At 52.3% G+C, this 13,785-nt stretch overlaps 1 protein-coding gene across 1 annotated transcript in view; it reads left to right on the top strand.

Moving 5' to 3' along the window:
• Positions 1–13,785, top strand: part of Trerf1 (transcriptional regulating factor 1) — a gene marked incomplete in the record, with an annotated part of 188,333 nt that overhangs the window by 143,138 nt on the left and 31,410 nt on the right. Inside the window, 5 exon segments of the mRNA XM_013516789.1 lie at positions 5,632–7,296; positions 8,605–8,651; positions 9,994–10,144; positions 11,538–11,864; positions 13,770–13,785. Coding sequence (XP_013372243.1) covers positions 5,890–7,296; positions 8,605–8,651; positions 9,994–10,144; positions 11,538–11,864; positions 13,770–13,785 — 1,948 coding nt within the window.

Here is a 13,785-nt window from a genome sequence, read left to right as displayed (position 1 = left end):
GGAATACGCTGTGGTCGGTGTACTGGGAAAGGTGGTTACAGGGCTGTAGGGGGCGTAGGTGAGGGCCTTGGGTACTCAGGGAACGTTTATTTGTTGAGCCTACTATGGAGTCCTGGAACCTTGCTCTGAGCAGGAAATTGACTGAATATGTATGAAAGTACTAGTTCTGATCCTTAGTTTGTGGGTGAAAATCCTCCTGGTACCAGTTACCCAATAGGAGGTGTTGCACATATACAGTACCGCAGTTACCTTCTTAGAAAAATAAAGATGTTGGGGCTGGGGATTTAGCTCAGCGGCAAAAGCGCCTGCCTGGCAAGCGCAAGGTCGTGAGTTCGGTTCCTGGTACCGGAGAAAAACCAAATTAAATAAATAAATAAAGATGTGGATCCTGAGTTGGAATTACAGCAATTCTGTAGATTGACTAATCCACCAAGAACACTTTCCAGATTTTTAAGTGACATGTTTCAAGTAGCCGTTTGGCTAGAGGCTGGACTAGGGGCCTAGGATGCTACCTTCCCGCAGGAGGCGCTGTGGCCGCCATTCCTGCCGGCATGTGACACCCACACACACACACACATATGGAAAAACTATATTGGTTATGCTGGGTTGGGTGCTGGCTGGCTGGCTGGGGGAATCTGAGGCAAGCGGGAGACTTTTCACGTACACCTCTTTGTGTTTTGTAAAGCCAGACGTGGCAGCGCATGTCTGTAATCCCAGCACTAGAGAGGCAGAGGCAGGAGGATCGTTGAGAGTTCAAGACCAGCCTGGGCTACCAAGGAAGCTCATGGCCAGCCTGAACTGCATAGCGAGACCCTGTCTCAGAAAGACAAAAAAATAAAAATAAAAATGTTTTGCTATGATTTTTCACTTTCTTTTCAAGCATTTGTTTGGGATAATTTTCATCCTTCGGTATATCTTTTCTAATCGTTTGAGTTTGCAGCCATGGGAATATAGTCCCTATTCAAAATACACAAATTTCATGTCAAATAAACAGCACATGGTTTTGCTATTATCTACTATATTGTGGTGCGTAAACAATTTTCTGTCTCCGTCACTGAGTAAATGATTCTTGATCGCCTGCCCTAAGCCAGGCACTGTTCTGGGCCTGGAAGACACATTGCCGGGCCTTGGTTTCTTCCTCTGTACTGCCGAATGTTATGGTTTGTATCTGGATGTCCCCCACAAAGCTTCACGTGGCTGGAAGGTGGGGCTTTTGAAATATGACTGGATTGAGAGGGTACAGCTGGCTCGCTGTTAGGAGGTGGGGTCTGTTTGGCAGAGGCAGGTTGCTGGGGGCGTGGTCTGGTAAGAGGAATCTCCTGCCTGCCCGCCCCCACCTTGCCTGGAGTCAGGCAGCTATGGGCTGAAGCGTGAGCCGAAATAAACTGTCCTCCTTTCATAGTTTGATGTCACCAAACTAGATAACCTCAGGCCTTCCACTTGAGGGTGTGGCAGACTCCCCAGAGCCCCCAATCAGTGGCCTGGGTGGAGCCTAGGATTTAGCAGGTGTGATAGGTCCCAGTGATACTGATGCAGCCAGCCCAGGAACCCCACTTTGGGAACCAACCTAGGGTTCCACCTGGATCTGTGCTAATAAGTGAACTACATTCCCATTCTACAAATATGAGCAAACAAAGGCAAGAGACCTCTACTCAGAATACAGAGTACTTCTCCCCAGCAAGCTGAGAGGACTTCACTAGACAAACGCGTCCACAGAAATTAAAAGATCTCACCTCCGTAAAAGCACACAATAGTCTAAACCTGGTCAGTCGCAAAATGTCACTCTTCCTGGGGGAAGAGATTGTTTTGCAGTGCTTTCCAGGAAGGTTGAATAGAGAGACCTGAGCCAGGAAGGCATTTGGAAGTCACCAAGCCGAATGCCCACAGGAAGAGGGAGGTGCAGTTGGGTGGCACCTTGGAGTCCACCGCAGTTTACCCTACCTCACAGGGACAGCCTGGGAGTCCCTGACAAGGACACCGTGCCCGGCAGGGACACCTGCACCCAGCTCCGTGGCTGTACTCCTGCCCTTCCCTGGCCCCTCCACCCTTTATGTCTTACTTGTCCATGAGGACCGTGGTGCAGTATGGGTGTCTGTCCCGCCTCTACTGGGACCCTTCTCCCTTAGTTCAATGGGAGACTTGATTATTGTTTTTACTCATTGATTCATTCACTTAACAAATGTTGTCCTTCCTTTAACAAATTCTTAATAGAGGCTCTCTGTGGTACTGGGCATCATACTAGGCTTTGGGGATAGAATCGTAGGTAAAAACTGGCTCCTGCTCCAATAGAGAATGATTCACTAATCAAATAACTGCACTGAGGGTGTCCACCTACAGGATGAGAAGAGCATTCCAAAGGAAAGGAAAGGAATATGGTTTTATAAGAAAGTGGAGAGAGGGACCTGGTATAGACTTGAGATTTGTTTTTTGTTGTTGTTGTTGTTGTTGTTTGGTACCGGAAATTGAACTCACAACCTTGCACTAGCCAGGCAGAGCTGTGCTGCTGAGCTATATCCCCAGGCTACACTTGAGATTTGAAAGATGCTCAGTACTTGGCTAGACAAAGAGGAGGTGAGGAGGGGAAGAGCTCTGAACATGGAGGAATAGCATGTGCAAAGGTCCTGTGCTGGGAAGAAGTATGACCTGTTCCAGGAAAGAGTTCTGTGGTACAGCAGTGGGTTTGGGGGAGGTGATACTGAGCAGCCTTGAACAAGGAAGTAGGGAGGCAGCTGGCCATCGAAGCTGGGGGAGTCATTGGGGATGGGCAGGGATGGGAGGAGGCTGCAGAGGGGGTGTCTGCTGGGACTGCATCATAAGCCCAGAAAGAGAGAGTGTTCCCAGGAAAGTGGCCACTTCCTGTCCCCGATGTTTCTCATTCCCCCCTCTCTCCGCTCACTGCCACCTGCATTCAGGTCCCATTTGCATCTTCCCTAGATGTAGCACGATTCTAACGATTCTTGGGTTTTAAGTGCACTTGAAGCCCTTGGGGGTATGGGGTGGATCTGTAACAGGAGCCACCTTGGGAGCAGCAAGGGGACTTGGTCTCCCTGCTTCTGAAGTCCTACAGCATGGCACTTCTGCTCTGAAGTCTCCAGTGATGTCCATTGCTCAGGTTCACTTCAAGTCCAAGGTCTGCTCTGGGGACTCCGGGCAGCCTCGGCTTCCTTCCAGCTGCCCTTCATCCCCCCGAGACCAGACGCAGGCTCACAACCTCCCAGGGGCCTCTTTCTTCTGCAGAAAAGAGACAGAGAGAGCCCCAGCTCAGCTTGCAGGTGGAGGGTGCAACTTCAGAGGGTGCAACTCCAGACTTTCCTGTTTAAAGTCCTTGCTGAAACAATTCTATAAAACTCTTTCCCCTCTTCACCCTTTTTTAAGTTTACATCTATGTTTGCTATCATATGTGCACAGTAGATGTGATTTCCAGTCTGTCCTAAACATTGATTTTTTTTTTTTTTTTTTAATACGCTCTCACTATATCCTCCAGGCTGGCCTTGAACTTGCAGCAATTCTCCTGCCTCAGCCTCCTGAGGGCTGGGATGACAGGCATGTGCTGCCACGCCCTGCAAACTTTTTAAGTAAACTATTGCATCACTGTTTAAAATTTATCCAGTGCAATCTCCATACCATAGCAATTTGATGCCCACCATCACCCATTTTAAAAATTCATGAACTCGCTCTTCTTTAATAGTCTGTTCTTTAATAGTCTGTTCTTTTTCCTCCTGGGAATTTTATTTCCATTCTGCTTTCCCCTTGGAATTTTATCCTAATGTAATATATGTATCATATGCTTATGCTTAGAACTCTTTTTCATTTGTGTCCCTATTACATTTCTCTGGAACAACCTTATATAAAGTTGGAAATTTTTTTAATTTTCTAGAATCACAAGCTCAGGCCAAGGATATAGCTCAGTGGCACAGGCACCTGCCTGGCAAGCACAAGGTCCTGAGTTTGAGTCCCGGTACAAAAAAAAAAATAGAATCACAAGCTCTAAGTATTACAGTTTTCTTTGGGTTAGAGTTATCATTACAATTATGAATAGGACACAATTATCAAAAAACCACAAATGTCTTGCTAATTTGGGTAAGTAATTAATAAACATAAAAAGTAAACTGATACCAAAAATGCATCCCTTAATGAGATGGCGGTATTGGGTGACTTTTTTAAGTGAACTTTTTATTGACGTATGACATGCACACCCGTACCTGACCAGGTCACGGTGTACAGCTTCAGTCATCATAGAGTGCAGGTACCTGCGCAGTTATCACCCAGAAGTAGGAATAAAATACCGCTGGTGCTGGGCTGCGTCTGCAGTACTTATCCACATAAGAATCGTACCTATTGCTAGCATGAGACAAGAGTCAGCATCAATTGTATTTCCGTTTTTCATTTATATGAAAGTGAGCACTGAAAACTTTACTTGAATTTGATTGGGGTAGAAGTGAAAGCAGGGTCACACTGTTCTTTGACCTCCTTCTGAGCTATATCGTGATCTGTCTCCAAGAAGTATATTATAATTTTCCTATTACTACTTCCTAGTTTAAAAAAAAAAAGAATGAGAAACTTCTCTTCCCTGGAGAGACAGAGAGAAGGAGAGATAAGGGGAGAGAGAGAGGGACAGAGAGGGAGAGGGAAAGATATTTTTATCACTCATCTGTTTGCTTTCACAGCTTTCCATGTGCCCTCCTGTGTGGTCGCTGGCGATGGTCGTGGGAGGTGAAAGAGGATTCTCTCTGGGCCATTGAGCCCAATTAAGATCTGGGGTGCAGGGGGCTGGGGATTTAGCTCAGCGGCAAAAGCACCTGCCTGGCAAGCGCAAGGTCGTGAGTTCGGTTCCCGGTACCGGAGAAAAACCAAAAAAAAAAAAAAGATCTGGGATGCAATGGTGGGGGGCTTTCTTTGTGTGCGGGGGGGATTACAAAAGCGTAATCCACACAAGGTATTGAAGGACAACAGGCCCCGCTCTCAACCCCCAGTTCTAGGAGAGTTTGTATATAAGTTGAGGGTCTGAAAACTGATTCTCTTAAATCTCGAGCGGCGTGTCCAATGTTGAGAAAGTCCTCCTCTGCACCCAGCAGTCCGAAGCCCAGTTAGAAGCCCACAAGCTTCCCAGTCTCTGGTTCCCATCTCTCCTACTTTGGCCACTGTTACTATCTGCGGATCTTTCCCCTCTGTGTTGTATTTTTCACATGATCCATCACCTTCGCCAACTATAAGCTCCTCAAGGGGCTCAAGACAGGTACCCAAGTCTTGATCATTTGCTAGCATTGTGCCTCACATTTAGCAGAAGTCTAGTAAATATCAGGCAAATTGCCTATCATAGGTTTCTTCACAACCATCCTGGGTCCTAGCATGGTGCTGGGTATTCAGTAGCAGGGTCTCAGAAGAATAGATGAATTAATCAGTGAGCAAAGAAGAAAATAGCAAATCAGTGAGCTAATGAGCCACTAGGCAAAGGCTTGAAAGTAAAAGAGTCCACACCTTGTGGAAGAATCCAGATCTGCAGAATTGTAAAGGATGGGGAATGTGCAACACCGCTTTATATTCCTTCTTATAATTGGTCATCACAAACATAATCACTCATTCAAAACGTCTGTATGAATCGTGCCTCATGCTTTGCATCTTGTCTTACAGGTGTGTGCAGCCTCTTCTCACCGTGGTGGTGTTTGGTCTGGACCTCAGCCCGGGTGAGGATGTAAAACCCCCCGCTCTGCACATGCGTGGTCCAGGCCAGCAGGAACCCCCGGCCTCAGCCACCCTCACAGCCATGTCAGCCGTGGAGTAGCGCGGACGTCTCCTCTCAGCTTCTCAGGGTTTCAGTCTTTCCGGGTTTTCTTCATTTACCTTTTTTTATGGTTTTGTGGCTGGACACTGACAACCAAGTCAGGCACCATGGGGGATCAGCAGTTGTACAAGAGCAACCACGTGGCCCATGGTGGTGAGAACCTTTTCTACCAACAGCCACCCCTTGGTGTCCACAGCGGGCTGAACCACAACTATGGGAACTCAGTCACGGGGGGCGGAATGGACGCCACTCAAGCTTCGCCCATTTCCCCCCACTTCCCCCAAGATACTCGGGATGGTCTGAGCTTGCCTGTTGGCTCCAAAAACCTTGGCCAGCTAGATACCTCGAGACAGGGAGGGTGGGGAGGCCACGCAGGGCCTGGCAACCATGTCCAGCTACGTGGCAACCTGACCAACTCCAACATGATGTGGGGGGCTCCGGCCCAGGTGGAGCCTGCTGATGGCTATCAGTACACCTACTCCCAGGCCAGCGAGATCCGGACCCAGAAGCTCACCAGCGGCGTCTTACACAAGCTGGACTCCTTCACCCAGGTGTTTGCCAACCAAAACCTGCGAATCCAGGTCAATAACATGGCCCAGGTGCTGCATACCCAGTCGGCAATGATGGACGGAGCTCCTGACAGTGCCCTCCGCCAGCTGCTGTCTCAGAAGCCCATGGAGACCCCAGCGCCGGCTCTGCCATCCCGGTACCAGCAGGTGCCGCAGCAGCCTCACCCTGGTTTCACAGGCGGGCTATCCAAGCCAGCCCTGCAGGTCGGGCAGCACCCTGCCCAAGGGCACCTGTATTACGACTACCAGCAGCCCCTGGCCCAGCTGCCCATGCAGGGAGGACAGCCGCTGCAGGGCCCCCCGGTGCTGTCCCAGCCCATGCCGCAGATGCAGCACCAGTATTATCCACAGCAGCCGCAGCAGCCAGTGGGGCAGCAGCGTCTCTCCGTGCAAGAAATGCAGCCGCAGCCTCCGCAGCAGCAGACCCGCCCGCCTCAGCCTCAGCAGCAGCCGCGGCAAGTTCCGATGCAGATACCTCAGTATTATCAGCCCCAGCCCATGATGCAGCACTTGCAAGAGCAGCAGCAGCCATCGATGCACCTGCAGCCCCCTTCTTATCACAGGGACCCCCACCAGTACACCCCAGAGCAGGCACACGCCGTCCAGCTGATTCAGCTGGGCTCCATGGCTCCCTACTACTACCAGGAGCCCCAGCAGGCCTACAGCCACCCCCTCTACCAGCAGAGCCACCTGCCCCAGCACCAGCCACGTGAGGACAGCCAGCTGAAGACTTATTCCAGCGACAGGCAGGCCCCAGCCCTGCTGAGCTCCCAGGGGGACCTGGCAACTCCTGATACAGGAATGGGAGACCCGGCCAGCTCAGACCCAACCCGGGTTGGCAGTGCTCTCCCCCACCGACCGCTCCTGTCCCCCACGAGTGGGATTCACCTCAACAGCACAGGCCCTCAGCATCCACAGCCGTCTCCCAGTGCCACGTGGCCTCAGGTATTCTCACCCCGTGGAGTTTCTCTCTAATCTCGGGGTATGGTGGGCCCAATCGTACTCCTTCCCTGGACTTTCTTCATACATTCACAAATGCTAAGCTACCGCTGCCAGACACTGTCTATGCCAGGCACTTGGAAATCCAAATCAACTTCGGTTGAGTCCTCTGTGCAGGGAGCTTATGATCTCAGGAAGGAGATGGTCAAAAACTGTGTCCTATCCCAAAGTGAATCATGTGATGATCTGGATCTTGAGTCAGAGTCCAGGGAGCCCCACAGTTGAGTGGGTGTCTTACCTGCCCGTTGCATCTGTTATCCTCAGGGTATTTCCTGGGAAACGGGTCTCCCTTTGGGACTGTTAAATGACAGCATTTCTCAAAGTATATTGCCCTGAACAGCAGTTCTGCAAAATATTAATGGATATTGCTGAGAGGCAGCAGCTTCTGCATAAATTTGGAGATTCTTAAAGCGGGCCCCGTGGGCCTTTCCTAGGCCAGTGTACATTGTGAATCCCCCAAAGGGGATGCTGCCAGTAGCTGCAGAGAAGGAAAACCTTAGCTGCCACAGAATCCAGGCTGCAAAGTGGATTAGCAAGGGTCTGGTACGAGGTGCTAATGAGTGGGGGAGACTCTGTGGACTAGAGATTGGGGTTCCATTTCATTCAAGATGTTTAAAATCAATCCAGCCAACTAAAACATGACTGCCAGCCACAGTGAGCCTGTGGTCCATGGTTATTCACCCTTGATCGGTTGGTTCTTCAAAGTGGCCACAAACAAGCATACTACAGTGTGTGCTGGGTAGTGTTTGTGCCTTGGCATAGTGGGGTGCCACGCTCATGTGACAACAGGGCCTTGGGCAGAGGGGGCCTGAAATGGGAACTAGATGGTGGAGAGGGTACTGAGGGGTTCAAGGCCCAGGAGAACTTTCCCTTGGCCTGCTTGTGTCTAGAGCACAGATGCACTGGTGACCGAGAGCCTTTGTGAATATATCAATGAGATGGCGGGTGTTGTGTCACCCAGCTGTCCTCTCTGTGTCCCATGTGGGGACGGAGCCTGTCTGTGCAGGGGGCTGCACCTGGAGAACCAAAGGCAGGTGGGGGAGGCTGTGTCCTGTGGGACCGCTGCTGGCGGCAGCTCTGGGCAAGGGGTGGTCGTCCCACCTTGGGCAGTTATGTGGAAGGAGCCGGGTGCTGCAGAGCAGGGGCACCAGACATGGGGGCCGTGCTGTCTCACTGTCTGAAACCCCTCCCTCAGAAACCCTTGCTTTTTCTCCCTTTTGTCTTTCCTTCGGCATCCGGCTTGGTCAACACTAGATGCACCTACCTGATGGGAGAGCCCAGCCAGCGTCTCCCGAGTCAAGGTAGGATGAGGGGCGCTTGGTGGGTTCACAGACCCTGGGGGTTTTTCTGGGCTGTCTTTCACTGCTCTTTTCTAAATTCACAGCCAACCTCTCCAAGTGTATAAGGATAACAGTAACAGCGCTGCATCAGGCACCCTGAGGGTGATAGGATCATTATGTGCCTGACCATAGCAGGCGTTCAAGGGCTGGGGGTGTGATTGCCAGGTATGTGTGAGGCCTTGGGCTCCATCCCCAGCACCTAAAAAAATCAAAACCAAACTGGGAGCACTCAATATTGTTAGCTATCACTATTACCATTTTACAAAAGAAAAAACTGAGACTCAAAGCTGGGCACGGTGGCACATACCTGTGATCCCAGCACTCCAGGAGGCAGAGGCAGGAGGATCCTAAGTTCAAGTCCAGTTTGAGCAACTTAGTGACTTGGAAAGAACCTGTCTCAAAATAAAAAATAAAAAGGGCTGGGGGGCCAGGGATATAACTCAGCGGCATAAGCGCCCACCTGGCAAGCGCAAGGTCCTGAGTTTGATTCCCGGTACCAAAATAAATAAGTAAATAAAATAAAAACAAAAAGGGCTGGGGGGGCGGAGGATTTAGCTCAGGGGCTGGGGATTTAACTCAGCGGCAAAGCGCCTGCCTGGCAAGCGCAAGGTCGTGAGTTCGGTTCCCGGTACCAAAATAAATAAGTAAATAAAATAAAAACAAAAAGGGCTGGGGATGCAGCTCAGCGTGAAAGCCCTAGGTTCAATACGCAGTGTGAAAACGGGGCGGTGGGAGGGCAAAGGGAAGAAACCGAGGCTCAGAGGGCTTAAGGTTATACATCAAGCACTCATTGAATTCAAAGCAGTGTTGGCATTGACTTCAAAGCCCATGTCTGTCCACTGTCCATGCATTCAGTTAGTGAGGGTTTATTAAGTGCCTGCATTGCACGCAGCAGTGCATAGTAGACTCAGCTCCTCCCACAGGGGCATGGCAAATAAGTAAAGATGGAGGCAGAACCTGAACTGCTGAATCACGGGACCCAGGGGCTGCCCCAGGGGACGTAAGACACACTTGTCTCTCGGCAACACCTCCCAAGCAGCTATGCTGCAGCTGATTGCAGAAGGGCAATGAGCCACAGGTGGGAGAACCGTGGTTCTTAAAGGCCTGGAGGAAAGGTGAAGGATATGTTTGTTGGGCAACTCCTGTGTGACTTTTAAGAAAGTCCTCTCCCACTCTGAGCTTGGCTTTCCATCTGAAAAAGGGTATTAGGCCATGGAGGAAGGTGCTGAATGAATGAACTGTGTCCCTTGGGGTGTTCAGTCTGTGTTTTCCTTTGTCACTGTGTGTTCTCTCCCCTAAACAGTGGCCAACCCAAAGGGATGTTCGGGGAGCCGTTCGACGCCAAGAACAAGCTGACGTGCCCCATCTGCCTGAAGGAGTTCAAGAGCCTACCCGCCCTGAATGGCCACATGCGGTCCCACGGGGGGATGAGGGCCTCCCCGAGCCTCAAACAGGTTAGCAGGCGCCATCTCTCATCCTTCCCAGGCCATGTGCTGCTTGCTTTGCCTTGCCAACATCAGACACAGGTGACAGAGGAACGTAAGACCGGAGAGGCCAGGCCAAGAAGCCCCTCTTCCCTGGCCTTGTGGACAAGGGTCAAAAACAGGTACTAGAAATCCTTTCAGGGGATCCCAGTCTACCTCCTAGAGAAGAGAGGCGAAGAAAATATGTAAATGCAATACTATTTTTAACTTCTGCTGCTTGAGCCCCCCAAGGCCTTAGACCTTGGGCCTTCAAGGTCAGCAGTCAGTAACCAAGGAAAGTTCAAGTAACCGTCAGGCTCTGAGCCCGAAGCTTCTGCTCACCACTGCAGTGGGTGTTCACCTCCAGCACCCAGAGTCCCTTACACACACTAGGTTATCCAGGGTAGCTACCCAGGTAGCAAAGTGTCCACGAGCTTTTGAGTTAGATTAAAATTCTCAGAATTCTTTGCACATTGTTGATTCTAATCTAAGTCTAAGGAATGAACTCTGTCAACCAAAATCTTGGATTACCCGGATCTCTCCACCTCCTGTCCATGCCAGATTAAAGAACTTTGTCTTCATTTTTTAAAAACATGTTTTAGCCGGTCATGGTGGTGCACGCCTATGATCCCAGCACTCAGGAGGCTGAGGCAGGAGAATCGTTGGGAGTTCAAGACCAAAGTAGGCTACAAAGTAAGCTCAAGGCAAGCCTGAACTACATAGTGAGACTCTGTCTCAAAAAGACAAAAAAAAAAAATATTTTGCATTTTGCCTTTATCCATGTTTCCTAACATGGATAAAATTGAAGATGGAAGAAGCCAGGCATGGTAGTGCACACCTGTCATCCCAGCACTCTGGGAGGCTGAGGCAGGAAGACTGCAAATTGGAGCCTAGCCTGAGCAATTAGTAATTTAGTGAGACCCTATCTCAAAATTAAAAAATAAAAAAGGACTGGGGCTGTAGCTCAGTACAAAAGCCCTGGGTTCAATCCCCAGTACTGAAATATGAGGATGGAATGCCTCAAATTGGATGCATGTGTGAACTGAATCCACAGACTTAGAAGATCCTACATAAGATCACACATTTTTTTGGCAGACTACAAGTCCAAGTCCATTTCTCTAAAAGCAATGACAACTCCCCCCTAATATTTAAAATGTTTTAATATACAAGCAATACATTGTCAAGATGTGAGGAAACAGAGCACATGGCCTTGTCTACAACCCACCTGGACCACTCACCTAGGCACCCAAGTTACAAGAACTCACCGGCAGTGGTTCTCTGTCACTCATGCCTGATGTCCTGGAACCTTGCGAGAAAAGCAAATTGCATTCCCCTTGGGAGAGCAGTGCTCAGCCCAGGATCAAAGCTCTCCTTGTCTGTGTAGGAGGAAGGAGAGAAGGCCCCGCTGCCTCAGCCCCTGCCGCCTCCGCCTCCTCCTCCGCCTCCGCCGCCGCAGCCGCAGCCGCAGCCGCAGCCGCAGCTCCCTCCCGAGGCGGAAAGCCTCACGCCTATGGTCATGCCCGTGTCTGTCCCTGTCAAGCTTCTCCCGCCCAAGCCCAGCTCTCAGGGGTTCACCAACAGCGTTGCTGCCGCCCCCTCCGCCAGAGACAAGCCCACCAGCTCCGTGTCGGACGACGAGATGCCTGTGCTCGTGAGGATGACTCTCTCTCCCCCACACTCCCCCCAAGGGGCTGCCCCCCGTGCTCCCACTGTGAGTCGCTGCTCTGCACCCTGCCTGGGGTGGGACATCCCTGTGCTTTCTCAGAGATAGAGACAGCTCTTCCAGTCACTGGCCTGAGCTCAGACACAGCTGAGCCCCCACAGCCACCTGCCACTGCCCGCTGAATGCTGATTACTCTTGCAGGCTGATGGCTTGGCTTGGATTCTGGACACCTCAAGGGGTCCCCAGGTTAGGACAGATGACAGCTCAGCCGGCTGTCACTGATTCAGCCATACCGGTCAATTGTAGCAGTACTCGTCAGCTGTGTATGTCCATTCAGCTGTGAAAGCAGTTCTGCTCCAGACAGGAAGAGCCCTTGCCCGGGGTTCCCCAGGACCTCCAGGCCGCTTCAAACATGGCACCAAAGAGGTCACCCCGCAAAGCTATCTGCTTATCACACTGTTAAATTTTGCTTCCTCCCCTAACCGCCCGCCTCACCCTTCTCCCCTGCCTTGCCCTGGGGAATCCGTGCCTGCATGGGGGCGATGTCGGCCCATCCCACCCAAGTCCTGTGTTGGTCCTGTTTGTCCTCAGAGAATAGGAGGTGTGAGGGGAGCTGTGGGCCAGAAGAGGGCCAGGGAGACCCAAGAGAAGCAGAGAAGTCTGGGAGGAGCCGTTTGGTTCCTGTTGCCGTGGGAAGAGGAGAGGCTGATGGGAACCTCGGGAGAAGGGTTCTCCTGAGCAGGCGGGAGACCAGCGCCGGGCAGCGAGGAGCCCGTGTGCCAGGCTCCCCTTCGGCCCAGGGCTGTGTCTGATGTCCTGGGAGGGAGAGAACCCTCAGTCAGGGGTGCTAGTCACACGGGGTCACAGCCCAGGCAGCACACACCTGCCCCAGTCACTCAGGATGGCAGGAGAAAGATGAGGGCAGAGGAGGAACGAGAGAGACAGACAGACAGACACAAAGTGTCCAGGAAGAAGCCCTGAATTCCAGCCTTAGGACACCCTTGCTCCCGCACGTCTTGGTGTCTGTCCCGTGGGGATGTCTTGGTGTCTTGTCCCGAGGACCAACACAGGACTCAGAGTGGCTTCTCTGCCCAGGTGGCTCACAGCCTTTCCTGCAGAATCGGGAAATCCTGTGTGAGGCTGGAGGAACAGGACTCCATGACTCAGCGGGCAGAGCCTAGAGGGCTGTGGCCCCGGGCTTAGCAGTCAGGGTTGCAGCACAGTTAGGCTCCTGGGAGTCCTTACGCCTACATGGCTGTCAGGGACCGGAGCGGCTGGAGTTTCAGGGTTGCAGCCTGCTGGGTGGGGGTCATGGCCTCCTTTTCGTCTCCTCAACCTGTCTCTCCCCACCTCAGCCTCTCCCTGCACCCCACAACCCCTCTCCACCCTGAGCACCACCTGCACACCTCTGTCCTCCCCTATACCTCCGCCCCTCCCCATACCCCGGCCCCGCCCTCCCACCTCGGCCACGCCCCCACCTCAGCTCCTCCCTTATACTTCAACCCCTCCCTCCCAGTCCCACAACTGCGGGCCTCACGCGGGCGTCACGTGGGTGGGTGTGCTGGTCACGTGGTCGCCCTTCCCGTCGCCCACCGCGAGGCCCCGGCTGAGCAGCGCGTTGACCCCGTGGCCTGTGGCCTCGGCAGGCGTGCACCTTGCTCCCGCACGTCTCGGTGTCTGTCACCCTCGGGGCAGGTGTCACCAGAGCAGGTGGTGACAAGGTGGCAGGCAGCTTGAGGCAGGGTCCTCGGCCCATCCGAGGGCTCCCGAGACGCCGGTCCCAGCGCCAGGGTCCTGGCCTCTTTCTGAGGGCGCGGGGCCCCTCTACGAGGTTCCTGTCACGCAGGTGTGACGGTAGAGGACCCCGACGCCGCGCCCCTGGTCGCCCCTGGCCCCAGCCCCGCTCCGAATCCGGGCTGCGCCGACCCCGTAGAACGCGCACTCTTCCCACAGGACGCGCCCCGGAGGC

The sequence above is a fragment of the Chinchilla lanigera genome, unplaced genomic scaffold, assembly GCF_000276665.1.
Source record: "Chinchilla lanigera isolate Chin_1 unplaced genomic scaffold, ChiLan1.0 scaffold00036, whole genome shotgun sequence".
Classification (NCBI taxonomy): domain Eukaryota; kingdom Metazoa; phylum Chordata; class Mammalia; order Rodentia; family Chinchillidae; genus Chinchilla; species Chinchilla lanigera.
The sequence above is the reverse complement of the archived record's forward strand: the minus strand, read 5'-3'. Positions and strand labels throughout refer to the sequence as shown.